Source organism: Zonotrichia albicollis, chromosome 1, assembly GCF_047830755.1.
Source record: "Zonotrichia albicollis isolate bZonAlb1 chromosome 1, bZonAlb1.hap1, whole genome shotgun sequence".
NCBI lineage: Eukaryota > Metazoa > Chordata > Aves > Passeriformes > Passerellidae > Zonotrichia > Zonotrichia albicollis.
Genome location: NC_133819.1, coordinates 32,507,218 through 32,532,009, shown reverse-complemented (window position 1 = coordinate 32,532,009; position 24,792 = coordinate 32,507,218). Strand labels below are relative to the sequence as shown.

General features: G+C 38.4%; 1 protein-coding gene across 4 annotated transcripts; it reads left to right on the top strand.

Annotated features, from left to right (window-relative positions):
- Positions 1–588: 588 nt before the first annotated feature.
- TRA2A (transformer 2 alpha homolog) lies at positions 589–24,792 on the top strand. Of its 4 annotated transcripts, XM_074537435.1 has the most exons (9): positions 589–846; positions 9,135–9,446; positions 9,726–9,859; positions 11,393–11,552; positions 13,964–14,152; positions 22,210–22,325; positions 22,757–22,864; positions 23,564–23,631; positions 23,811–24,792. In XM_074537435.1, exons 4-9 carry the CDS (start codon positions 11,520–11,522, stop codon positions 23,819–23,821), a joined length of 525 nt encoding a protein of 174 aa, XP_074393536.1. In that variant the 5' UTR covers positions 589–846; positions 9,135–9,446; positions 9,726–9,859; positions 11,393–11,519; the 3' UTR covers positions 23,822–24,792. The 4 variants fall into 4 exon arrangements, with proteins under 4 accessions (XP_074393536.1, XP_074393533.1, XP_074393519.1 ...); XM_074537432.1 differs by lacking the exon at positions 9,135–9,446 and having other exon boundaries at positions 590–846; XM_074537418.1 differs by lacking the exon at positions 9,135–9,446 and having other exon boundaries at positions 596–846; positions 11,387–11,552.

The following is a 24,792-nucleotide window of genomic DNA, read 5'->3' as shown; positions in this document are numbered from 1 at the left end:
GCTAATGAGCCCGCATGCTCAGTCCTTCTCATCCCTTGAGTCGGTGGTCCGTGAGTCGGTCACACATCTCCCCCTGCCGGAATTACGTTCTACCCAGTCACGGCTGCTTCCGCACAGTTTCTTCCTTATCTCGGGAGTTCTGCCGCATGTTCTTGTAGCCCGTGAATTCTGCGTTCTTTGTGTCCACTATCAGTGGTAACTCCTTCTTCCCAGGCTTTGTTACCCTCCCCCGAGGTCGGATATCACTGAAACATATCCAGCCCTGAACCTTGACAAGGCAATTCTACCGACAGCTAATTTGTCCTTCTAACGCCGGCGCATCACTCACCGCTTGCTTGGCAGCTGCCTATTTCAGGGATTAAATCTCCCTTCTTACTCATTAGGCTTGAAAGCTCACAAATATCAGACACAAAGAACATCCTTTCTTAAGAACATTTGTTTACAGATTCCACATTTCGGCAGCAACACCCGCGCACCTGGCGGGCCGGGGCGGGGCCACGAGGCAGCGCGCTCTCTCCCGCGCCGGCAGAGCGCGCATGCGCGGCGAGTCTCCCCGCAGCGCTCGTCGCCTCCTTTGTGAGGGGCGGGAGTGGCCCCGCCCCGAGCGCGGTGCCGGGCGCAGACGGAGCGGCCGCGGCGGCGCCATTTTGCGGCGGTGCGGGAGGCGCGGGCGGGAGGTGGTTGTGGTGGTAGTGCCTGTAATAGCGGCAATAGCGGTAACGGTGGCGGTAACAGCGGCCGTGGGTGTTGTTGCTAATCGGGACTAGCGTCCCCCTTTTGCCCCAGCCCCTTGGCCAGGACTCTGCCGACATGAGCGACGTGGAGGAGAACAACTTCGAGGGGAGGGTGAGTGGCCTCCCCTGCGCGGGCCGTGTCGCGGGGGGGATCGGCCCCGGGGGCGGTGGGTGGCGGCACTCGGCGTTCTCGGGCCTAGCGGGGGTGGGGGCAGCGCACCTTGGCTCTAAAATGGCTCCTTCGGGCGCCCGAGGCTTGCCTGGGCCGTGGGTGACGACCCGCGTCCCTCTCCGCTGCCCGCGTCTCTCCTCACACGGTCCCTGCTCCCACCGCCCCGGCGGGCTGAGGGCGCCGGCTCCCGGTGCTGCGGGCCGGCCCCTGCCCAGCCAGCGCAGGCTGATCCTGTGCAGACAGCGCTGCTGGAGCCCCGGGGTTCCTCCCCGCTGCTCTGCTCCCTTCCCGCGGTCCGGAGCTGCCTGGTTGCCGCCGGGCCCGGGGATCGCTGTCCTGCCCGTTCCCGCTCCCCCGGCCGGGCCGCCGGGGCCTCCTCCCGCCCGAAAGAGGAGGGAGCCGCGCGTCCTTTTGTGCGAGGGGAGCGGTGTCTCCTGGCCGGGAGCTGCCTCGGGCCGGGCCCCCTCCGCCACTGGGGAGCTCCGGCCGTCGTTATTAAACCATTGGAAGTCATCGATCGTGCAGCTGAAGGCTTCCAACGAGCTGCTGTGGCTTTGTAACCTCGTTAGGCCTGTGTCTTCCCTCTGATGGCTGCGGGTTTTCACGTACACGTGTGACAGGTCCCTTCCATTTTTATTGTTTTTGTGGTTTTGGTTTGGGGTTTTTTATTTTAGTGATGATCAAGGCAAGCAGGGATTAGAAGCTGCTTGAAACAGGAACAAAATGTGTGCTCCTCCATCACAATTTATTTTTTTTTTTTTAAATTTTGCAGAGGTTTTCTTTTTGTTTGTTCTCTTAAGAGATTTTTTAGAAGAACACCTGAGCATCCTCTTGGTGACTGATGATCCAGTGACAGCAGCCGTGCAGTTACATACATAGCTACTGTCTGGGGAAACAAGCAATAAAATCTTGCAAGAACGGCATTACCTTCCACAAATTATTTTTGCATTACTATTGTTGCCATTTTTATGGTGATTAAAAAAAAATCCATAGGCTGCAAGTTCTTTCCCTGGCTATGCAGTAACTGCTGCTGCTTCCTCGCGTGAGGTAAACAAACCTTGCCTTGTGTTGATTGCTTGGACAAAAGGTGGCTGTGTAACTAAGCAGTATTGGGGTAAATAAACAGATCTCTGAAGGGGAAACAGCTAAGTTTCAGAAACTTGAGCAGTGAGGGTGCTTGGTTGTTTTTTTCTCTTTTTTAAGATGACAGTAATCTCCCATTTTACAGTCAAGATTTGTATCTTTAAGGATTATTTCCTTGTGTGTATTCCCAGTGTGGGTTATTGTTAGGAAGGAAATTGAGTTAGGTTAGTTGTCAGAACGTCGGTATTGGGCTCTTTGATGGGTCTGTTGTTTTTGTTACAAAGCTGTTGTAGCTCTGTACTTTCAGCATTTCTGCACAGCACCTCCTCCCAGATGTAGAAGTAAAATGTTTTGAGAGAACATGAAGTCTGAAAAGTCCTACAGTAGCAGTTTATGTGACTTCTGCTTATCAGTTGTTCTTTTTTTTTTTTGTGATGGAAAATTTACCTGTTGGAAAGAACTGCTGACTATGTTGAGTCGTCATTTGGAAAACTTCGTTTGTTTTTGCTCCCTAATTCTCAATCAATAAGGCATAACTGAGCATAATGGCAGGTACTTGATTGATTTCTAGTTGGGAGTTTTGTGGTTCTGCTGAAAAACATTTGTAAGCCTTTCTAGTTTTTTTTTTCTTCAGTAATACTGCTTCGTTGTCATGGTGCTAACATTCTTGAAATAAGGAATTCTATTTCAGAGTAATGCTTTATTTTTCATTTCCATTGGAAGTGCTCAGAGGCATTAATAAAATTGAGCAGCTAGAACTTTGAGGCTGTAGTGTTTAGTCTGCTATTCCCAGTTAGACAGGATTGTGTCAGACACTGCATTTCCTGGGGCTTCAGTTTGCTACATCCAGGCACTGGGCACTGAGAGGAAAGCAGAAGTTTTCATTGAGAGAGAGAACTGCAGAAACTGGAAGAAAGTTTGTAAAGAACTTGTTTTCATGGAATTTGGCACGAATAAGAATTCTGAGTACCCTTTCAATTCTTCCATCCCCTGTCAGTTTAAGTGCTAATTAGTGTGATGTGTTTTTAAAAACTGAATGCTGAAAGAGTAAGGGTGTTTTAAGTTTAGTTTAAGGTCTTTTATATTTCATCTGTGTAAAGGCATGTTGTCCCAGGAGCACTTCAGTGAAAGTTGAGTATCAGCAGAATTGTTTTAAATGCTAATTTTATCGACAGTAAGATACTGTATGTGCTTTGCCTCTATTGATGATTTTAAAATCATATTAACTTATCTGAATAGGCTATTAGGGAAATAACTTCCAATGAAATTGCTTAGTTTGCACTCTTTAAAACTTCCATTTCTAAAGTATTGTGTGCGAAATCATTGTAGAGCTTTTCCTTCTTGAACTCACGTCTTTATTGACTCTTTGTTTTAAAGCACTTATTTATCAAATATGCTCAGACTAATCTACGTCTGCTCTGGTTTTGTGTCATTTTGTTTCAACTTGTTTCAAGCAAGTTCAACTTTGTTTCAAGCAAGTTCTTTATTAAGCCTGTGGCTGGTTGAACAGAAGAAAGCCCCCTGCTCAAGCAAGGTGATTTAATAGAAAGAAATTTGCAGAGGAATTAAAGATACAGTGGATCTGCTAGAGCTAAGTTTATGGACATTAAGAATAAAACAAGATTTTAAATTGTGTTTCTTATCCAGTGACTTGACTTTGGAAACATCAAAGTATTTTATCATCATTGAATGTTTTTTGTGAGCAGATTAGACAAATGAGGTTTTTTTTATCTTTTATTTCTGTCAGATGGCAGGCAACTCTTACTTCCTTTCATGTTTTTTGTTATTTTTTTATTAGGCTATTGTTTATTTGGTGTTCAATCCGTGGTGCAACTTTAGATGTTTCCCAGAGCAATGAACAGAAGGGAGTCTGAACAAACCTGCACTTCAGTAGCTCCACTTGAAACTTTGATCAGTTTTTTCTGTTGAGCTTCTGGTAACATTTAATTTCTGTAATCTTAACAGTTTAGTAGTTTTCTCCAGTATTAATGTTTTGTTTGTCTAAATAGGCAAAACCTTTTATCAGAACAAAGGTAAAATTCCATTTTACAACTCTGTATTGATTGGCTTCCTTCTAATGGTCCTGCTGTATGCAGGATCTTACAGTGGAATAAATAGTGTAATGTAATAAACCACTTCAGGAAATGCAGGATTTTGCACGTGGCCCATCCTGTTGAAGGAGGATGCAAATTTCATAGGTACACAAGTGGCTTTTGGTTTAGTTCAGCTGGGAAAGTGCCTTATGTTTGCTTCGTCAAGTTTGGATGCAAAATACCTAGATACCTACGGAATTACCGATCTGATCAGCTTTGAGATTATTTCTTTGGCAAAAAAACCCCCAAGGGCTTGCTTAGCTATTGTATTACACCTCTCTCTCCTGCAGTGGCAGCCTGCCACCTCTGTGCAAAGGAAGGAATGTTGCTTCCCACACCTTTTCCAACACGAGCACAATGGACTGCAGGTGCTCAGGGGTTCTGCATTCCCTCGGAGAGAGCTGGGATCACCCTGCAGTGTCTAATGACAGCGTGTGTGAGGTTCTTCTTCTGGAAGCCTGATTTTTCATTTTTGTTGTTTAAATCAAGCCTCATAAATTTTGCATTGTTCTGGACCTTGCCAGCTGGGCAAACCACTCCTTTTGAACACGTTCTTTTTGCTGTCTTCCGTGTGTGGTAGAGGAATGACTACAGAACCCTCCCTGAAAAGGTGATTTTCAAGCCTCAGTGAGAAGATGAGCTTGTAATTTCAAAAAGTTTATTGCTGAAGCCTTTTCTTTCTTTTCATAAGTGGGATCATTGAGAAATACATAAAGTTTGCTTATGTTAATAACTTTTAAAATATCCATGTCTTCTAGGTAACAACTTAAAAGATGCTTTTTATACAGAAGCTTATTATGTGTACTATTGTCATAGTCATATAGGATTAGCTAATTAAGGGATCCTTTTTTTTTAGTATAGTGACAGATCACAGTATGAAACAAAAAGGATTTAACTTCTCTTTTGAGTTTCAAGGAAGATTGGTAGATTCCTGCCAAAATATTATCTTGTCCTCATAAATGAGATGTCACTAGTTTAGCAGTTTTATCCGGTGAATGTGGGCTGCTGCTAAATTCATGTTTCTTTTTTGACTGCTTATATTTTTCTGTCCCCTTTTAATAGAGTTTGACTTAATTTATTTTTTTTTTAGTTTATGTAGGAGTTTTTAACAAGATTTTTGGAAATGATATTGCTCAACCACTTTTCCTATCCTTTTCACTCCAGGTCAATTGAATTTCACCTGACATTTCTGTGGGATTTAATATTTTTGGGGTTTTTTTTCATTTCCCATGCTTTGCTATAGAAAGCTTAGTTTAAACTTATGTCATTATTTTTAGTTAGCATCTCACTCTAAATGTTGACATAGCCTTTCAGTCGCACTCTGAAATTGTAAGGTGAGAATTAGGGTAAGGCATGACAAGTTCAGGACAGAAGAGCAGTGTGAAAGAACATGAGATTTTGTTTGGTTGGTTTGATAAAGGGATCGGTTGGTCACTTGTTTGTTTTGTTTGTTGTGGGTCTCCCCCCATGTTCTTTATCATACCTTCTTTTGATGGGTGGAAAATGGAAAGAATACTTCTTCAAGACTTGTGCAATTCTCCTCTGCATAAAAGTGTTTAAATGCTTTTAAAACAGTAATGACATTGGAAAGTGGGATTTCTTTTGAAAGACACAAGGAATTTAAGTGCTAGATAGAACTTTTTGATCAGTTAAGCAGTTTTATCAGTATGGATGAAATACATGAACTGACTGATGCCTGGCTCAGATGGATCATCTGAAGTTGTTGAGAGTTACTCAGTGTCGGGGTTTATGTGATCATGGAGTAGTGGGGGTGGAGGAGACATCCTTTTTCTATGTCACTTCGGTGTGTTACTTCCTGGGAATGAAAGAAGGTAACAAGGATTAAAAATACTCCTCAGTACTCTCTTAAAATGCTTCTAGCTGTGCATTTTATCCAGAGAATCAGTAAATGAATCTGCAATTTTTTTTTTATTTTTGTGTTTGTCTACAATTTTGGCTCCAAGTTCCAATTCTTGGTGAATCATTAGTCCCATTTCCTGGTGTGGATTTGAGGAAACCGCTACATCTTATTCTGAAGAAGCACACTGTTACAACTGAGTTCGGTTTTTTGTAATTACTTTTGGCAGGGGGGAGGGTGTTTGGGGTTTTTTGTGTTGGGTGGGTTTTTTGGTGTTTTGGGGAGAGGTGTTCCCTGGAAAAGTGTTATTGGCAGATGCAGAGTTTATTTTGAAAGGGAAGTCTGATTTGAAGAATATTATGAAGTTCTGTTTCTTTTCCTGCAGACTCTAGTGGCAGCAAATTTAGATAGTTTGCCATGGGGATAGTGAATTATCTGCCTACAAGTTTGCAAGGGTGAAAGTAGTGACTGGACAGCTGCACAATGAAGCCCAAGGCATTAAGATAGGTGCTGTCTGTAGGAAGGTGGTGGGATGAGGAGCTGAGGTTACACTGAGTCTCATCTGTGGCCCTTGAATGACTCAGGGTCTTTAGGACAGAAAGATAAGAAAGTGGTGCTGACAATCCAAAGTGCAACTTTAGTTTTTCTCTCCTACACAATATTTAGTTTCTGTGGTAATAACAGAGCTGAGATGAGAATGCATGGGTTGCTTTAAGGCTGGTACAAAATTGAGGTATTTCAGTGCATTGGGATAATAGAGTTGTCTGCTTTCTTATGTTAAAGATGACATACTAAGAGTGTTGAGTACTTTTGTCATATGTATTGCAGAATGGATATAAGTGGTTCATGAAGAACAATTGGGTTGGTCTGTGGTGTAGACTAATATACAGCTTGCTAATTGTTTAATTATAGTGGTAAGTAGAGAAGAAAAATTCTTTAAAATCTCTCTTTGTGATTCCTTGAAGCTCTGAATCCCTTAATCCCTGCCTGTAGTTTTGCTGATATAAATATTACCAGGCACATTCTCAGCATCATCCTTAAGTCCTTAAACTTTTGCAAGTTATTGTGATTCTCTTAGTCTCCTTTAGAAGCATTGTAGGAGTTGTAACTGGGTGAACTATGTAGCATTAGAAGATGAGATGTAATTGCTTCCCAGTGGCAGTGTGCAACTGCTCTCAGGTAATCTCTCTTCAGCTGCAGCTTATATCCCCAGTTACTTGCTTGAGGAAGTTCAGAATCTCTGAGAATTTACATGGTCCCCTCTGTCACTGCAGTTTTCAAGTTGTGTATTTGTGAATATAACCCATAAGGGACTTAAACAGATAATTTCATGTAGGTTAATTTGGAAGTATGTAATATTTGCTTTTGTCAACTTTATATAGATTTGGTGTCATAGCTGATATTATTAAAGACTCTGTGGGTGGTATTGTAAGATGCTTCAGTGGAATAGCTAAGAACACTAAGCTGACTTGAGCAATTGTGTCCATGGTACTTTTGGCACCTTCCAACACTTGTGGATTGTGCAGGATCTGGGGATGGGGTGGGGGTTGTATTTTTGTTCAAGTTTCCAGAGTTCTCGTTCAAGAATTGATCTTTCAGATGTAAAAAGTATGGACAATGCAGTATCCTTATGAAGAAGGAGTGTCTGAGGAGGGTGAATTCTTTGTCTTTTATATTCAAGGGTGTTTTTTAAAATCTGATGTAACTTTGAATGTGTTTCTTTATTACTGATCATTTTTTACTAGGGAGAGAAATACAAATAGTTCGCAGAGAAATTGGCAGTTGTTGCAAGTGATGACTTATAAAGAGAAGAATTTAAGAGGCTGTCAGACTTTGAAGAGTACAAAGAGGCGAGGTGATAAAAAAACAATGTTAGTGGTTATAAGAGAAATTTTTGTTTATTGCAAACAGTGAATTCCAAATGTCAAGCCACCGAATTTGGTAATATTTACAGGCATGTACATAATTTATTTCAGTGAAGTCCTGTAGTTAGCTCAGTACATAGCTGTCCTCATAAGGCTTGTATGGTCCGCCGTTCACAGCCTAGCTTTGAATTTGGCCTTCATTATTAAAGTTTGGCAGTGCCTGTCATCCTAGTAGGTGACATTCTCCATGAGTCCTTTGTCCTTTTTATTGAGGTAAAGGGGAATGGTAGTGTGGCTGCAATAATTGTTAGTAAGGAGCTTCTCAGGTTCTATTTCTGGTGAATTTACTCTCTGGAAATATGAAGACAGCATCTTTGAAAAAGAACCCCAGCCAAAGGTAGTGAAGAATTTTAACTGCAAAAGAAACTGCAAATGTGGACATGGGTAGAGTAAGAAAGAGAAAAAATTGTGAAGACAGTCAGACAGAGAAATCATGCAAATAATCCTGAAATGTGACACCTGTGGGAGGGGAACTTGGTATGCATTTTTCATTAAGTATTTTGTGAAGTTACAAATGTATATAGCATACTGTTCTGTCGGGGTTTCTATAGCTAAGCTCCCTAGAAATGCTGTACACTATAAAATATGAGGAAATCCTAACCTGCTCTTTGTTTGCTTGTTTTCCTAGTTTTTCTCTTGTGTGCCTTACCATGCAAGAAAAAAACCCCTCCTGTTTTTACTTCTATTGGATTGCTTTAACTATACGGTTCTACATCTTAGTTTATATGGATTATATAAGGAAAACAGGATAACAATGAGGAAGAAAAAGTAGGAAGAATATTAATTTATGTTGCTTATACCTATATGCATGTGTTTTGTGAGTAAGTATGTGCATAGATAGGTTTTGACTGGAAATCTTTGGCCATTCTGTTAAATTGAATGTCTTAGTAATCTGTAGGAGTAAAATTTGGGATATTTAATACTGAGAAGCACATAGTTATTATTTTAGGGGGGGGAATCACTGATATCAACACTTCAATATATTTGTGCTAATTAGTTTTTAGTGTATCTATGTATCTTAAAAAAAATCTCAGAGGGGAGGAGGGTAGCTTTGCAAATGCAGTAAAACACTGAGAACTCAGTAAGCTTATTGTTAGAACATAGACACTTATACAGTTTTAAAGATAATTTTTTTAAAAAGTTGTTTTATAAAATAGTTTCTTGCACTTTACCTGCTGGCTTTTCAATTTGGTAGATAACATCTGAACTCCAGCAGAGTTTTATAATCCCCACGTGCTTAAATATACTAAATGTTCTTTTTCCATTAAGGTTAATGTTCGTGAAGAAATTGAAGAGTTTTTTCCAAGAATGTGGAAGATAAATCAAGATAAAAGAAGGCTAATGAAAAGTATTAAAGATCAGAAAATTAAAATTGAATGGGGGAAAAAATTGAACAGAAGATTGGTCAGATAGAAGCACTTGAATATTTTTTTAAGGCTATAATGAATTGTTTGAATTGGGGAAGAATACACGAAGTATGAAAAATGAAAAACTCAATGAAGAATGAAGAAAAGTAGAAAGCAAGAGTGAAGTAGAATTAAAAGAATCTGGAAGAATGAATGGGTCCTAGGTTAAGTAAATGTATGGTTTATGTTCCAGTGTCTGTATGATCAAGTTGTAGATGAATTTGCATGATTACTTAGTTAATAGAGAATTGGTGATCTGGTTCAAGCAGGGACCTATTTGAGGCAAGCATACAATATTAACAGTGGGTTAGCAAAACGAAATTTGTTTTGGAGGGTATTGCCTAACCATTTGTTTTTCAGGAGCAATCAATATAATAGAATTACTGTACTTTAAATGTTAGGAGTTAGGCATTTACACAACCAATACCATTTTTAATACTGTCTTTTTTGTTAGGAGTCTCGCTCCCAGTCAAAATCTCCAGCTGGGAGTCCTGCTCGTGTAAAATCAGAGAGCAGGTCAGGATCTCGCAGTCCATCGAGGGCTTCCAAACACTCTGAATCACACTCTAGGTCAAGATCAAAATCAAGGTAAGTTCACAAAGTTATTCATGTCAACTCAGTGTTACTGCTGTTATTTTGGTACATTGGTGAAGTTTCTTTTCCCCTGCTGTAAAAATTACAAACTTTTTGGGACGTATTAACAGGGATGTGTTAATTTGCCTGTTTGTGCTCATACAGGTGGACAAAGTTGGGAAATGATTTCATGGGTACAAATAGAGAAAATGCTATAATTAAGGGTAGCAATGTAGAAATCACAGCTGAAATATGTAGGTTTCTCTTTTCCAGAAGATAGAGAATGGATTGCATTTCAATTTTGTGAAGCTGCTTCCTTCTCCTGAAATTGTTTATGGGGAAATTCTTGTGTGGCCCTCTCCTTTAGGGTGGAGATAAAAAAAGTCAAGTGAGACCTGGTGCAAAGGCATCAGGGTTACATAAAAAGAGTAAGCTGTCTAACTGTTGGAAATACTGGAAAACAGTGTTTGTGAATGTTCTGGACATTCTTTCATTGGAGGCTTTAAAAATATAATCAAAAACTATGTCTTAAATTGGGTGTGGTCCTAATTTTTGAGTTTTAATATTTAAATTCATTTTTTAATGTTGCGCATGTCTTCTCTGTCGTTCTCTACCCCAAGTATGGATGTGTGGAGGTAAAGCTTTAGAGCTTTCAGGTCTGATGGAGCTTGCATGGATCAGAAGAGAAATGTCTTAGGCTTTTTTCTCTAAATATGCCATAAGTATTATCTGGTTTATGCTACCTATCTTCTCTATTCCCTTTTAGCAACATATTGATGAAAATGGGGAAAGCTACTGAATCTTTCTTTAACCAACCACAAGAGAAAACAGAAAACAGCATTTGTAGCACTAGAGGGGAAAGAGGAATAGTCTTAACGTTGTCTCTCCTTCCCAGTTCTTGGGAGAGATCAGTAATACATCTTCTCTAGCTATACACTTTATACCAGAACAACTGAAAGGGTTGCTGTGGTCTGAATTGCCAAAGTTCAACTCATTTCTTGCAGTGTTTAGCCAGGTGATTACCTACCTGTTTTAAACAGCTTATTATCAGCAAGGCATTTGCAGGGAAGTGTTTAAGGATTAGAGCAGATGTTTGGGGTTTGCTTTTTTTTTGGTCTGGAGTAATTTTCATGCCTAGACAAATTTTACTTGTAGATATTGCAGCACTGTAGTCCTGCCAGATATTTCAATTTTTCAGTCAAAACAGTACTTTACAGTGTGGCATATCTAGTTTCTGTGCCACTGTGCAGTTGTTACAGCCAAGCTGATGTAAGTTTAAACTCTGAAATTGCTGAAAGCTGTTGTGAATATAATCCTCAGTGTATGTCAGAAGTACTCTCAAAGAGTTAAAAATGCTGCTACCGAGCAGGTTATTAGAGATCCGTGCAATCTTTAGGTATGCAAGGTAGAAAAAGCTTAATGGATTTAATATTGTAGACACCATCTAAGAAAAGATTTTTCTCTAGAAAATGTACTGTTTAGAGGTCAATGAATGATGGCCATACACCTTTGCCCTGACTGAAGGCTCTCTCTCTGTCGAAGATCCAGGTCCAGAAGACACTCGCACAGACGTTACACCCGTTCCAGATCCCATTCTCACTCCCATAGGCGACGCTCTCGGAGCAGATCGTACACACCAGAGTACCGCCGGCGCAGGAGCCGCAGTCACTCGCCCATGTCCAACAGGAGAAGGCACACTGGCAGCAGAGTATGTCATGTTCAGAAAGGCTGAGTATCGACACAATAATTGCTGCTTGTATCAGAGCAGCCCAGGTTACTGCAGGCTGAGTTAGACCTGCTGGTTTGTCACTGGAGGATGCAGGGATTGGGTGGGAGTGGGGGTTGTGTGTGGAGCAATCTCTGTCCTTACAGGTGAGCGCTTACTTCTTGGGCCTGCAACTAACTGACAGGGAAGTTGTAGAATTTAATTGAAAAACATTCTATTGCAAGTCAGTATGTGCAGGTATGGTGACATTTGGCTTCAGTCAGCTCTAGAAGTTAAACTGTTATGATTTTTTTTGTTGTTGTTAAAAAAGTATATAACTTTTACAAAAATGAGACCACATCTGTGTATGCTGGCAACCTGAAAGTATTGATAAGATTGGCATAGGGATCCATAGAAGGAAATTCCCAAGTGTTTATTTGCTTATAGAGTATATGTTGAAGATTGCTTGTGATTTTAGGCTTCTGATTGTTTCATTTGATTTACCTTGAAGTAAAGCCTTGTGTTATTAGGTAATAAGTAAATCTTTATAGTAGACTAGAAAAATTTACATTTGTGGAAAGAAGGTGCAGTAAGTCTTTCAAAATATAGATGAGAGGTGTCTCTGTATGAGCAGGAGGAAGTACAGCTACACCAACCAAAATCTAAAATACTAATCCTGTCATTCCAAGATTTCTCCTTGTGTCCTTCTTTGTAACAGCAGAGTGGTTGGGGTTGAGAATTGGAAAGCAATTTTGCCACTTCTTTTGTTGTAGAGAGAGCTTGCATACTGGGTTGATGGGAGGCAGTCCAAAAACCTAGTACAGAAGTTGCCCTTTAGTCATCCACAATCATTTTAGGCCTTCCATTGGTGATGCAGTTGTCACTTGGCACTTAAGGTCTGCAGACTGATCTCAGTAGTCTCTTGCCTTGGAAGAATTCATGGAGTTTAAGTGTAAGAGGGATGTTAAAAACATGCAACAGGTATGGATGTGGGGAGGAATTTACCTGAACAATTATTTGAATGACAGATTAATACTTACAGGATTTTAGTAATAAAATTAGTATAGTTGCCAGTGCCATTGAAATATGGAGTAAAAAATACATATCTTGATGTGTATAGTTCAAACTTTTGAGTTACAAACTGCCAGGTCTTGTGCTCTTCAGCTCTTTAGTGTGGAATTGCAGAATATTCATGTCTTAAAACAGAAGTTTGAACTTTGACAAATGGAAAGAAAGGAACTTCAAATATATGAATAGTGCAGGCATCTTATTTTCACAACAGGTTCCTGAGCAAATGTGCTCAAAAAAATATGACAAAGGATCTAAACCTTTTCAGTCTTTGAATCAGGCTGAAAAGCAGGCACTGAGGCATAAATTATAATTCATAGATTACTTACTGAAACTGAAATACAACTTTCATTTGTGTCAGCTTCCAGTTGTTATTTTGGCAGAAACAATAAATCTCTGTGCTTGTTGCTGGTGTTTTAAATTGCTGCATCTGGTAGTACAGGTGCCAGACACCTAACTGAAAAACATGAAAAACGTTTTGATCAAAATAATCTTACAGAGGATTTGGCATTAGATACAAATTCTCTGGCATGTAAAGAAATTTTGAACCTAAAAGAGAACTTGTACCTTGTACTATTACATATTTGACTTTGTCTAGATGAAGTGAATTTTTTTAAGTATCCCACATCATGATAGAGAGTGAAGAGTTTTGTGCTAAAGAAATATGCATGCTGTTGGATTACAGTTTCACAGAACTGGCCTTCAACAGTTGTTGCTCTCTAGATGAAAGAATCAGGTGCCTTTCATCCAGTTTACAAGTGGAAAGATTAACTTACAAGTGTAAATATTGACTTTCAGTATATTGGATAGGAAATGCTGAGGTGGAGGAAGTTTCAGTAGGAGCTAGATTATAGTTCATTGCCTGTGCTGAGGAGCTCAAGTGCTCCCGTGCAGTGTGGGCAGCTGGAGGCACTGTGCACTCATAGTGATGACCATGCAAGAGGGCTGAAGGTGGCAGTTCAGGCTGGCTGACCTGTCTGCAGCACAGATTTGTGTGTGCTGTCTGCCCCTTGGTCGTTTAAATATGAAATACTAGCAACATGGGTTCCTCTTGTTCTGTAGCTTTTCTGTATATCAGAATGATAATTTTTATCAACTGTTTTTTACAAACATGAGAAACTTGTCTTGGTCTTTTTTCTAAAATTAAAACCTTTGAAAGTAGTTGCTTTTTGAAACAGTCTTACAATTAGAATGATAACTGTTTATGTGTTGAACTGTGTATTACCTGTTTAGTTTTCTTCAGATTAAATTTTTTATAATTGATAATTTTTGGATATAAGAATATTCAAATGTTAATAATTTTTTAGAAATGAAAACTAATGGGAGTTGAACATTTGTGTTACCAGGCTAATCCAGATCCTAATACCTGTCTTGGAGTGTTTGGTCTCAGTTTGTACACTACCGAGAGAGATTTACGTGAAGTCTTCTCCCGTTACGGACCTCTCACTGGTGTCAATGTGGTTTATGATCAGCGGACTGGACGATCAAGAGGATTTGCTTTCGTTTATTTTGAGAGAATTGATGACTCTAAAGAGGTAAATGCATGCTTTGCTACTTTTTTCAGGTGTGCTCTTTATGCATTATCTTCATTAACTGTCTGTAAAAAAAGACAACAGGTTTTTGAGTGTGTATTCACTAGCAGATTCTCACCCTGAGATTAATTTTAAATCCTTTGTTCAAGCAATGTGGCAGTTCTAAACAAATGAAGCATTTGAGTTCAGGTACATGGGCAGATATTGAGCATAAGCTTATGCTCAATATCTTAAATATCGTATTAAATCACCAATGAGCTCTGGACTTTGATCTTAGTCTGTTACTTCAAAATGCAAATAAATCTTAAAGGCTTCTATATCCCAAGTATTTCTGAGACATTTTGGAAGTTGAAGTTTTACATTGTTTTCTGAATGAAAATTCTGGTGATTCCTTGTGTATTTTCTCCTTTTAGGCATGTTATTGAACATTTGAAAAACAGTGGGGTTTGTCTTGATTTGTGCCTTGGTCAGTTGCTTTCCTGGTTGTTTAACAGATAGCTGTTAATAGCCAAACTGAGTTGTTAGTGTAATGGATCTGTAAGGAAAGAATCAAAGAATACGAACAGCAGCCTGTGTTATGAGCCACCACAATTTACATTAAGCAATAGTTTTTTTTACCCCTATAATGATACTGTGAACTTTACCACGTTTACTGAAATTAGTAGATAAAGTTGCTATTAAAAGTAAAGACACCCTCTAAAAACTATTTAAGGTCTGCATTGTGTGCATCTCTTTCCTTGGGACAGACTTCATCTTGTTCATGGATTAATAGGTTTGGGCAGATGTGCTGTTTGATTCTGTGTGCATTTGCCAGGTTTTATTTATAAGGAGATATTAAATACAACTCCTCTTTATAGATCATTTGATATTGAAGGCAGGGAGGATGACAGCTCTGGAACCTATCAGGAGTTGAAAAATAAGAATGCTGCTGCTCCTTGATGATAATTAAATGAAAGAAAACTTAGATTACTTGATTGAACTGAGTTCTTGTGTTTGACTTCTGGTATGATCCAGAATCAGTTTATGGGAAGAGTAGTCTTGTAGATGTATATATGTGTGTTTGTTGCAAGTTATAGAGGTAAGTAAAAGGACACCAAGCTTCCTTTAGTGTCCCTTCTGTATTCTCCTGCAGTCTCAGTTGGAGAGGTTGGTCGAGAGATTAATGGGATGGATAGCTGTATATCCATCGGTCTTTGATGGCCTGCTCTGTACTGACTTCTAGACTTGTATTTCTTTGCACACTGAATTTGTTGGGATTTTGAAAAAGTGGCTATTTTGTAAAACATCTTGCATCTGAAATATTTGCACAGTATTCCTTGGCACATCCATGTACCAGTCTTGTCTGCTGGTACAGCTATTTTTCTTTTATTTTTTTTTTTATTTTTTTTTAAAGCTTCATATGTCCTTAGAGGTAGGTTTTTCTCCCTGGTTGCCACGGGCAATGGTCATGCGTGATACCATGCATTTCTTAAAATGTTCCATGTAAATAGCATGAAGTAATTTGTTTAGCATAAAGCTGTTTTGGCAGATGCTATGAAACTGGAATGCAAAGGAAAGCAAAAAGAGATGTTACTTCCGTTCAGAAATACAGAAGTAAAGATTAGGGCCTTAAGCAGGAACCAAAATAATTTGGAGTGTAATTAAACCCATTTTTCTTTTCTCCAACGGATCGGAGCCTGAAAAGGGGGAAAGGATGCAAACTCTCCCAACACCTGGAATTTAAATAACTGAAATATTTTGGCAAGAAGGACAGAAGCAAAACTTGTTTATTTGAATTATTTCATGAACCTTGAGGACAGATTTGAAGATGACAATGTGGCAGCTGGTGTAGAAAAAGGGGAGATATATAAAGTAAGTAGATACAGACATATAGCTAGACAGCTGTAGGTGTGAAATTTTGCAGCAGTCCCTGTAGAAGAACACTGAAAGAAATGTAGCATTCTGTGTTTGGAAGATATGCATACTCAACTTTTCAGACTAAAGGTAATGACACTTGAATTACTTCTGTTCTGAATAACTAACTCCTCTTAAAAATAATAATAATTTTTAAAATTACAACCAACCAGAAACCATAACCAGAATCCCAAACCTTCAACATCCAAAACATCTGAATAAAGAGATGATCTATTGAACTAAATTACAACCCCATATAAAGATATAGATTAAATGAGAGTAGAACTCTAGAGAAAAGTTGCATTTTTCATAGTCTCTGCTATTGCCCTTCAGGAAGGCTAGCATAGGGAAGCTTCTCAACAGACCTGCTCTGAAATACAGGTAATACTAAAATTTTACATCAAATTAATTATGAGTAGTTATGTTTAAGCTTTCATAACTTAAAGATTAATTACTGTCAGTTGTGCATGGATTCTCATGCAGCTAAAAATCCCTTAGGATTTTTGTCATCCTACCACTTTTACAAACTGGATCAGTTACTGAACTAGTAAAAGTGTTGCTGTGAGTCGTGATTCTGAAACCAAGTTGTGCAGTGGCCATATGGTGGTAAAGACATTTTAAGTTGTCAACTACATCGATGTATTGGAACTCCAAAGACAATGTAAAATAGCATTTCTTAAAGGTGATACTTCACAGTGTCCTAAAAATACAGAAGGGGCAGTTTTAAAGTGTATTTTTACTTTAACTGTTTTAAAATTTCAGATTATGACACCATAGCAGCCTTGTTGTTAGCTGTTCAGGAGCATCTTGATTATAAAGAGGAACAGAAGCTTAGCTTTTGATAACTACTACACAGAGAAGCTGCCAAAGCATCACAGTAGCTTCAGACATTCCACTACAACAAGACTGAGAAAGAAGTTTTCAAAGCATGTGTCCAGTCCAGGAGATTTCTTGTAGAATATGTTCTATTCAGTTTCAAACCCTGCCAAGGTTAAGATGAAACTTCATGATCAGACAGAAGGTTCCATTTCCATCAGATGTCTTTTATTGCATAGTGTTTGCAAAATAACACTCGACTGGATTCTTAGGTTTTGATCTATATTGAAGATGCTGTGGACACTGTCTTCAGTTCAAAGTGTGATAGCAGACAGTAAATGTCAAGGACTGATGGGTGTCTAGGAAACAACTGATGAATGTCTAATGATTGTATGGGAACCTGAGGATTTGCTGTGCCAATGTTCATGTCTGTCAGCTTGTTCAAAGCCTGTTTGAAAAGCTTCTGTCATTATGTGCCTGTTTTTAGAATGGGTATATAGTGGGTTTAATTTATTGTAAAGTCATTCTATTTCAAGAAGTTGTTGGTTTTTTAAAAATATTTAGTATTGCTTTTTTGCCTTAGGTGGTGCAGTGTCTTGTCTTAGCCACCCTTTTCCAAGTCCTCAGAATGTGCAAGTCCTTTGTGTGTGCACCATGCAAAGGGCAATATCTGTAAACATCTGTTCAAGACTTGTTTCTCAAGTCTCAAGACTCTCTTACGTAGTCTTCAGTGTTGTAATATTGTTTTGCAATGTTTTCACAAAATCATAGAGGATATTCATCTGCCCATCACATAAGGACTTTCCTCCTGTGTTTAAGAGGATTATTAACTTCTGTGTACTAGGATGAGACAAAAATAGGTTGATGGAGGAGGAGTTGATTGTGTCAGGGTCTTACTTAACAGTAAGTTGATAAAATCATGAGTGAAAAGTGCTGGCTGTTCTAGGGACGTGGTTCTTACTACAGTTACCAGGGATGTCATATGCTGCTAAACCAGCTTCTCAGTAGCTCAGACTGTGAAGTGTTAGTTGTTTAAACTGAGGCTACTATGAATGTACTGTCTGTAGGAGGAACTCATCTAAGAAGCATCAGCTACAGCAGCTGTTGGCAATATGGAATTTTCTAATGCTAGTTAGATGTTCTTCAAAAAGTTTTGAGCATCTTTTCAGAACCTTTTTCTGAAGTGCTGTTCATTAACAATCAACACAAACCAGTAACATCATTCAGTTGTCAAAAACCAGAATAATAATGGAGTTTATCAGTTCAGCTTGAAAAACATAAAATGTGTGGTGCAAGCAGACTAGCTTAGAACCAATGTTATTGAACAAAACTCCCATGGCTTGTTGAAGAAATGGTTTAAGTATTGTTTGTGGTATCAAAAACAACCCTTGATATACCAGAAAAGAGCACCAGAAGGTCTCAGATGTTTGGAATTACAAGTTACAGACTTCTGGAGACTCTGAAATACCATGAAGTTGCTAATACTTGCAGGAACATCCAGTTCTTCATTCTGGTTCTCTAAAATCCTGTTTCTCTTGACTGTGAAGCTCTAAAGTATGCTTTAAAAATAATACATTGAATCCATCAATGCTGAAGCTCATAATTGTTTATGTTTAAAAGTTGTCATTGAAATCTCAAAGTAGAGAATGTAAACTGAATGTTGTTTGAAAGTGAAATGGATACTTGAATTGAATGTGGCAGACTGCAGCAAGTGTAAAAAGATAAGTTTCTTTGTTAATTCCATCAGATTTTTTTTTTTTCAGAATTTTTTTCAGTTGTTCTCAGTAAATCCAGAAGTGAATGAGTAATCAATTACTGGAGGGGGGAATCTAATCCATTGTGTCTTTCATCCCTTGCTGTACCTGTGATGGAATGGAGATGATGTTTTTTTCAGTGTCATTAAATGCAGTGGACAAGATCTTCACGTAAAAAACAAACAAAGAAACCCCCAAAACTACAGTGAGGAAAAGAAAAGGCAGTACTTTGTGAGGTTATTTTTAAGTTGTGAGAACATATTTTTGAAATAAGTCACAATATAAACTGCTTGTGTTTGGCTATTTAAGCATATTCAGTCTGTATGTTGTTAACTTCGTAGTGATTGAAAGTTATTGAAATAGTTACCTTAATTTTTTAATAACTAATAAAAACTAATACCAGCCACCCATGTAAGTTTGCGCATTTAATTTCCAGACTTGTTTTACTCTATCTACCTAATTGGTCATACATGTAGAAAACAGTATATATTGCATTAAATATCAAATGACCTTGAAATCTTTCTTAAATTTATTGCTTTCTGACTTTTTTGAGCCACTGGAGATGATACTGTAGTTCAGGAACTGCCCATTTGGTGAAATTAACACCTTATAGATAATCCGTTTTCTTCTTATGGACAGTCTGCTGAAGGTTTAAAACTCCAAAACTTTAAAAATGTGATCCAAGATTGAACCTATGCCATTCCCAGTCCTAGTTCTGTGTTCTGACTGCAAACATGTAGGTGTGTATTCTAGCCTACAAAAATCAGGTTTTCGATAGAATTTGCAACTAGAATTATTATTAGATGTTTATAGGAATGCTGTGTTCTTGCTTACTGTCCTCTTGCAAAAGCCATGCACATCTTTTAACAAAATTCAGATATTTGGAAAATAATCTAGGTTGTAATAAAAATAGATTGACTGTTTAAAGACTCGTAAGAGGGTATTGTGTGTCTTAAAATCTAATATAATTTGATTTTTTCTTTTTAAAGTTTCATTTCATCATTTTAAACAGTATTTGAGAATTTATTGAACAGTATTTGAGAATCTGGTGTTTTTAGAGAGAATATGCAATTTTTTCTCTTTGACACTGAAATATTCTTAACACGGCAGTCATGCACACACAAAACCATCAAGAAAAGGAAAGTGAAATTTGTTTTCAGTATGACATGCAGTAAGAAAATTTTGTGAAACCCCAAAACTTTCTTGTAAACTACTTTAACTTTCAATACAGCACAGAAGTGGTAGTGATTAGGATCACTTGCATATTTTTCCAACCTTCATACAAAATAAATACTGTTGTATCAGTTACATGAACACAGGTTTTCAGAGGGGGCTTTTTGTCATCTTGCAGCAGTCCTTACCTAATAATGTCAGTACTAATGTAAGTACTTGACTTCAGAGACCTGAGGTGTGCAGTTAAGAGTGGTGCAGAGAATCTTCTCTTTAGAAGCAATTTCCAGTTGCTAATTACTGAATTTATGAGTGATCTATACTATTAATTGTAGGTTTTGGCCTTTCTGTTTGGGGATGCAGTCAGAACTATGAGGCTTTATTGTTTTTGTCTATCTATTAAAGATTTTCTCTATTTTAAATTTTTTTAGTTGGCAATTAAACCTGACAGCTGTAAAAGGAAAATGTTTTAATATTTGGTCGGACATTAGAAATTATGACCAGGGTGTCGGGAGTTCTGTGCAGTCTGGTAACCATGATCTTTATACACTGAAATGTAACACATTTCCTGGTATTTCTAAAACAAGCAGCCAGCTCTCAAAATTAATTCTTCATTTCTCTTGCTGGTATGTTGGTCTTCTCTATACTGCTCCCTCTGTCAAAGAATTCTTCCTCTGGAAGAGGTGTTTGTTGGCTTAACTGAATAAGACAAACACGCCAGATGTTCTGGATTTAGGGTGGCTTCTTGTCAGCTAAGCTTATTATTCTGAAAGTTGTTGACTGGACTTGAAAATGCCATGCTGCAGAAAATTTCTTACAATTAAATTTACTGCATTTCCAGAAAGATGTGTTTCATCACAAAGGTAATTTTTCAGCCAGATATTTGCAGCCTTCATTGTTAGGCTTATGCATGCACAGATTTATTTTCATTTATATCATCCTTGTGGGGAAAAAAAAGGTGTTAAGGCTAGAAGACTCAAGCTGAGTGATGTGTTTTAGTCACAAAATATACCTGAGTGTATATTGAAAGACTTGAAATGCTCTTTGCTGTGCCTTGCAGTTGGCTAGATGTAGTTAGGTTTGTACAGGAACACAAATCACTAGGTGGCGATATAGTATGGACACAAACAGCATTACTAAAATGTTAACTCTCAATAAATACATCAGTGATCATCAGTCGTCTCCAGTTTGGACACAGCAGTTAAATCATATGGATATCAGGTTTCTGTATCTCCTTTACAATTTGTGTGTAAGTTCAGTGAGGCTCTTGTTAGAGTTGAAATTTTTGAATAAATGCTTCATTATTAAAAAGAAGAAAAAAAGTTCTCTGTTTAGAGCCACCTTCATGTTTTGAGGTTGTCTTGTTTTTTGTAGATAAAAAAAATAGCAAAGTGGTTATGTTCTTTAACTCAAGGTTATAACAGTGTCTCTTCTCCAGACATGAAAAATTAAAATAATGTGTATTGGACTAAGTGCTGTGCTTAGTGTTGAGAAGTAAGTGGTGTGTATTGGTATTTCAGGGATTCTATAGCAGATAACAAAAGCTATTAAAATTCAAAAAGCAGATTTAAAAAAAAATCTTTTCAAGTCCATCATTAGCTTTTAAAATTAATTGTTGTGGATTTGTTGGGGTTTGGGGTTTTAGGTTATTTTTGCATGAATGTAAGTCTCAAAAGTTCACTGTGCTCCTTTGAATAACGTACTTTGATGGTTTGAGTTTGTGAAAGGCCATTGTATTGATTCTCAGAGTGGAGGAGCTGGGGCTGGAACACCCAGCGAGTGCGTGCAGGGGCTGCGGGCAGTTCTGAGCGCAGAGCCTTGTGTGTATCCCTTAAGCGAGCTGCTATTGTGAGAGGGAGTGGGGAGGAAGGTTGTAATTAGGTATCCATGTAGGCTGAACCCGCCATTTTACTAAGCTCTGCTGAAGTAGGTCCTTGTAAGGGAGATGGCAGGAGGCTGGGAGAGCATGAAATGGCAGCCGACGAGCAGTAATCCGGCCATATGCACCCTACAGGAAGCCACTGTTTTGCACAGCTTTTGAATCCGCCCGTCCCCTCTGGGGCAGAGACGGTGCTGGGAAAGATGCAGCTTTCAGAAAAAAGCTGGTTTGACTTTCAGTTTGCCTTTCAGATGGGTAGAAGATAAAGTCTAGGGAGAGTGGCTGTGTTAGTGGTTAGCCTGTGCTCCCTTAAGCAGGATTGAGAGTCGCATTAGCTCGGCCCCCCAGTGCAGCCCTGTAACACCACCGGCACACAGGCATGGGGACAGGAGATGAGCCAGTCGCCACAGTGGGGCACTAGTAACCACTCTAAACAAGACCAGTTCCGGGCTTGTTTTTCTGGTGGAAAATAATGTGTTTGTACATAGCCTTCCATAGTTACCAGTAGGTTGCAGATGTCACATCCCTGTTCCTTGTCTCTCCTGCAGGCAATGGAGCATGCAAATGGAATGGAGCTGGATGGCAGGAGGATTCGAGTGGATTATTCAATCACCAAAAGAGCACATACACCCACCCCAGGCATCTACATGGGCAGGCCAACACAGTGAGTTCAGTGGATTTAAACTAATGCTAGATTCTGGTTGAAGAAATTACTAACATACACCTCTTAATCCTACTGTTGTTTATTGTATCTTGATTTGTAGAAATATTGAAGGACCTGTTAATAAAAAATAATATCCAGCATGATCAATTAATGTATCCTTAGCCTGCTGAAATACTAAGGTGCCCATTTGCCTTTGATTTTGATGGGAATTAACACCAAATCCCTCGTTTTTCTGAGAGATTTTGAACGTGTTTTTATTTAACTTCTTTGTCAGTATATTTTTGTGATACAGTCTTAAGTGTCTGATTTAGTACAAGACCACTTAAAAATATTTTAAATATTTTTTATTTATCTATCTAATAATTTAACTCAAGATGAAGACTAGATATATGAAGGGGGTTTTGTTTTTGTTTTTTCTTTTCCCCTAATAGCAGTGGAGGAGGTGGTGGCGGTGGAGCGGGTCGTCGCCGGGACTCATACTATGATAGGGGGTATGACAGAGGATATGACAGATATGAAGAATATGACTACAGATACAGGTACCTTATCTTTATTTCATTTCTGTAACAGTGGATTTGTTGGAAAGTCAGATGGCAAAACATACTCAGTTTGTAGCAATATTCTGCATACATGTCTGTTATGTGTTAGAGCCTCATTCCCTTGGGTTTTATGGGACTGAAGCAGTCAGAACGTTCAGTGTTTTATGTAATTTGGTTTTTCTGTTGGGCAAGGGGTTAATTTTGCTATGTTAAGGAGGTGTAGAGCATGTATCCCAGGAATCAAGTGGACAGATAAAAAGGGAACTTATTTTTCTATGCTGTATATAGAACCAGGGACAGCTGATACACACTGCTGTTTAAAAAGGGATTATTTGTAGATGGGATTTTTAATGCTTGACATTTCATAACCATCTTGCTGTTTTGAAAGTTATCTGGTTTCAGAGAATGTTGTTCAACAAGAATTGTAGGCATCTGGGAAAGCACTTTATGTGTTTGTAAGGCTAGTGAGAGTTTATTAAATTCTTTGTCTGGGAATATCTTAGAGTTTAAACACATCAAATAGAGAAATATAAAAGCATTTGTTAAATAACCATAAGCCACAGCCAAATAAAGCAGAAATCATTCATGCAGGCCAAGTCTTTCAGTGCTAAGGAAGTGGTTCTGTTCTGTAGAAGTGATGTGAATAAGGCTCCTTTCATAATGGATGTTGTTTGGTTTCTTTTTTAATTTCCTTTAAAGGAGACGATCACCATCGCCTTATTATAGTCGATACCGATCGCGATCAAGATCCCGTTCCTATAGTCCAAGTAAGTAAATACAAGTGAATAAACAGGATCTGGCTGACATAAACATTGTTATATGAATTGATCAATGGGAATTCTGAATGTGAAAGCAAAAAAAGCTGGACACAGTTAAGTTGAGAAAATGTGTACAGTTAGTTTATGATGGTGTAATTAGTAATTGTGTCATCTTTTGTTTTTTCCAGGGCGCTACTGAAGATCAGAAGAGTTACAGTTGAGGACTTGATTTTTAAATACAAAGTTCAGATCTTTAGCCTCCCTACTGCTTTCCCTTCGATTTTCCCTTTCTTGTCCTCCTTCCAGCTCTTTCACAAGTCTTTGGTTCATTTAGAATATACATATTTTCAGTTGAAGTATTCCTATTTTCCACCCCTTCTTATTGTAATACTCTTAAATATTGTAATTGTTGTAGTTTTTGTGTAGTAAAACATCTTGAGCAAAAAAATAGAAAACCCCAAAGTGCTGATACATTTTGGAAGTCATTCCTATTTTATTTCTAAAACAGTTGGACTCCTGACTAATCAGAAGAGAGCATTGATATTTTTAAAGCTTGCATGTCATATGTAGTATACACACTCGGATACTTTAACATAAACCTGCATTTCCAAGTAACTTGTTAATCTTTCTGTTAAAATGTTTACCTATTACTTTGATAAACAAGTAATGACTTTGAGTCTTTTCTGTAATGATAAATTTGCTTAGATAGTCCTGAACCAGAGGATTTTTAAATTTTTTTTTTGTCAAGTAGTTGCTTTGAAAGTAGACTATTTGAGCTAGATCAGAGTTTGGTATTTGACTGACTGGGAGAATAGATCCCTGTACACTCAAAATTAAGGCTGTGTGTTTTATAGAAAAAAGTTTCTGGATTGCTACGCAGTGGATAACAGTTAAAATTGAAATTGTTGAATTCCTGGGGTCTTTGTGGTACTTCATTGAATATTTCCTCTTAATTGGTGCAAGAGAAAAATATTTATTGAACATAGCAATTAGTTATATAATTTGCTGTTCATGAAAGAAAAAATGGCCAACTTTGTGGTATTGAAATAATGATGGAGCAAGTTTTGTTTCCAGTCCTTTTTGAACTTTTGGAAGTATGGATGGAAAAACCTACAGCTATGTGTAAACATTTTTTTTTCCCCCCTCAATAAAAGTTAAGTCCACTGATAA

What these genes read in the sequence shown, in the direction of transcription:
- TRA2A (XM_074537418.1), top strand. Translation starts at nt 811, where the DNA reads ATGAGCGACGTGGAGGAGAACAACTTCGAGGGGAGG. An exon ending in AGAACAACTTCGAGGGGAGG is followed by an intron (nt 847 to 9,725) that starts GTGAGTGGCCTC and finishes CTTTTTTGTTAG; the next exon opens with GAGTCTCGCTCCCAGTCAAA. An exon ending in TACATGGGCAGGCCAACACA is followed by an intron (nt 22,326 to 22,756) that starts GTGAGTTCAGTG and finishes TTCCCCTAATAG; the next exon opens with CAGTGGAGGAGGTGGTGGCG.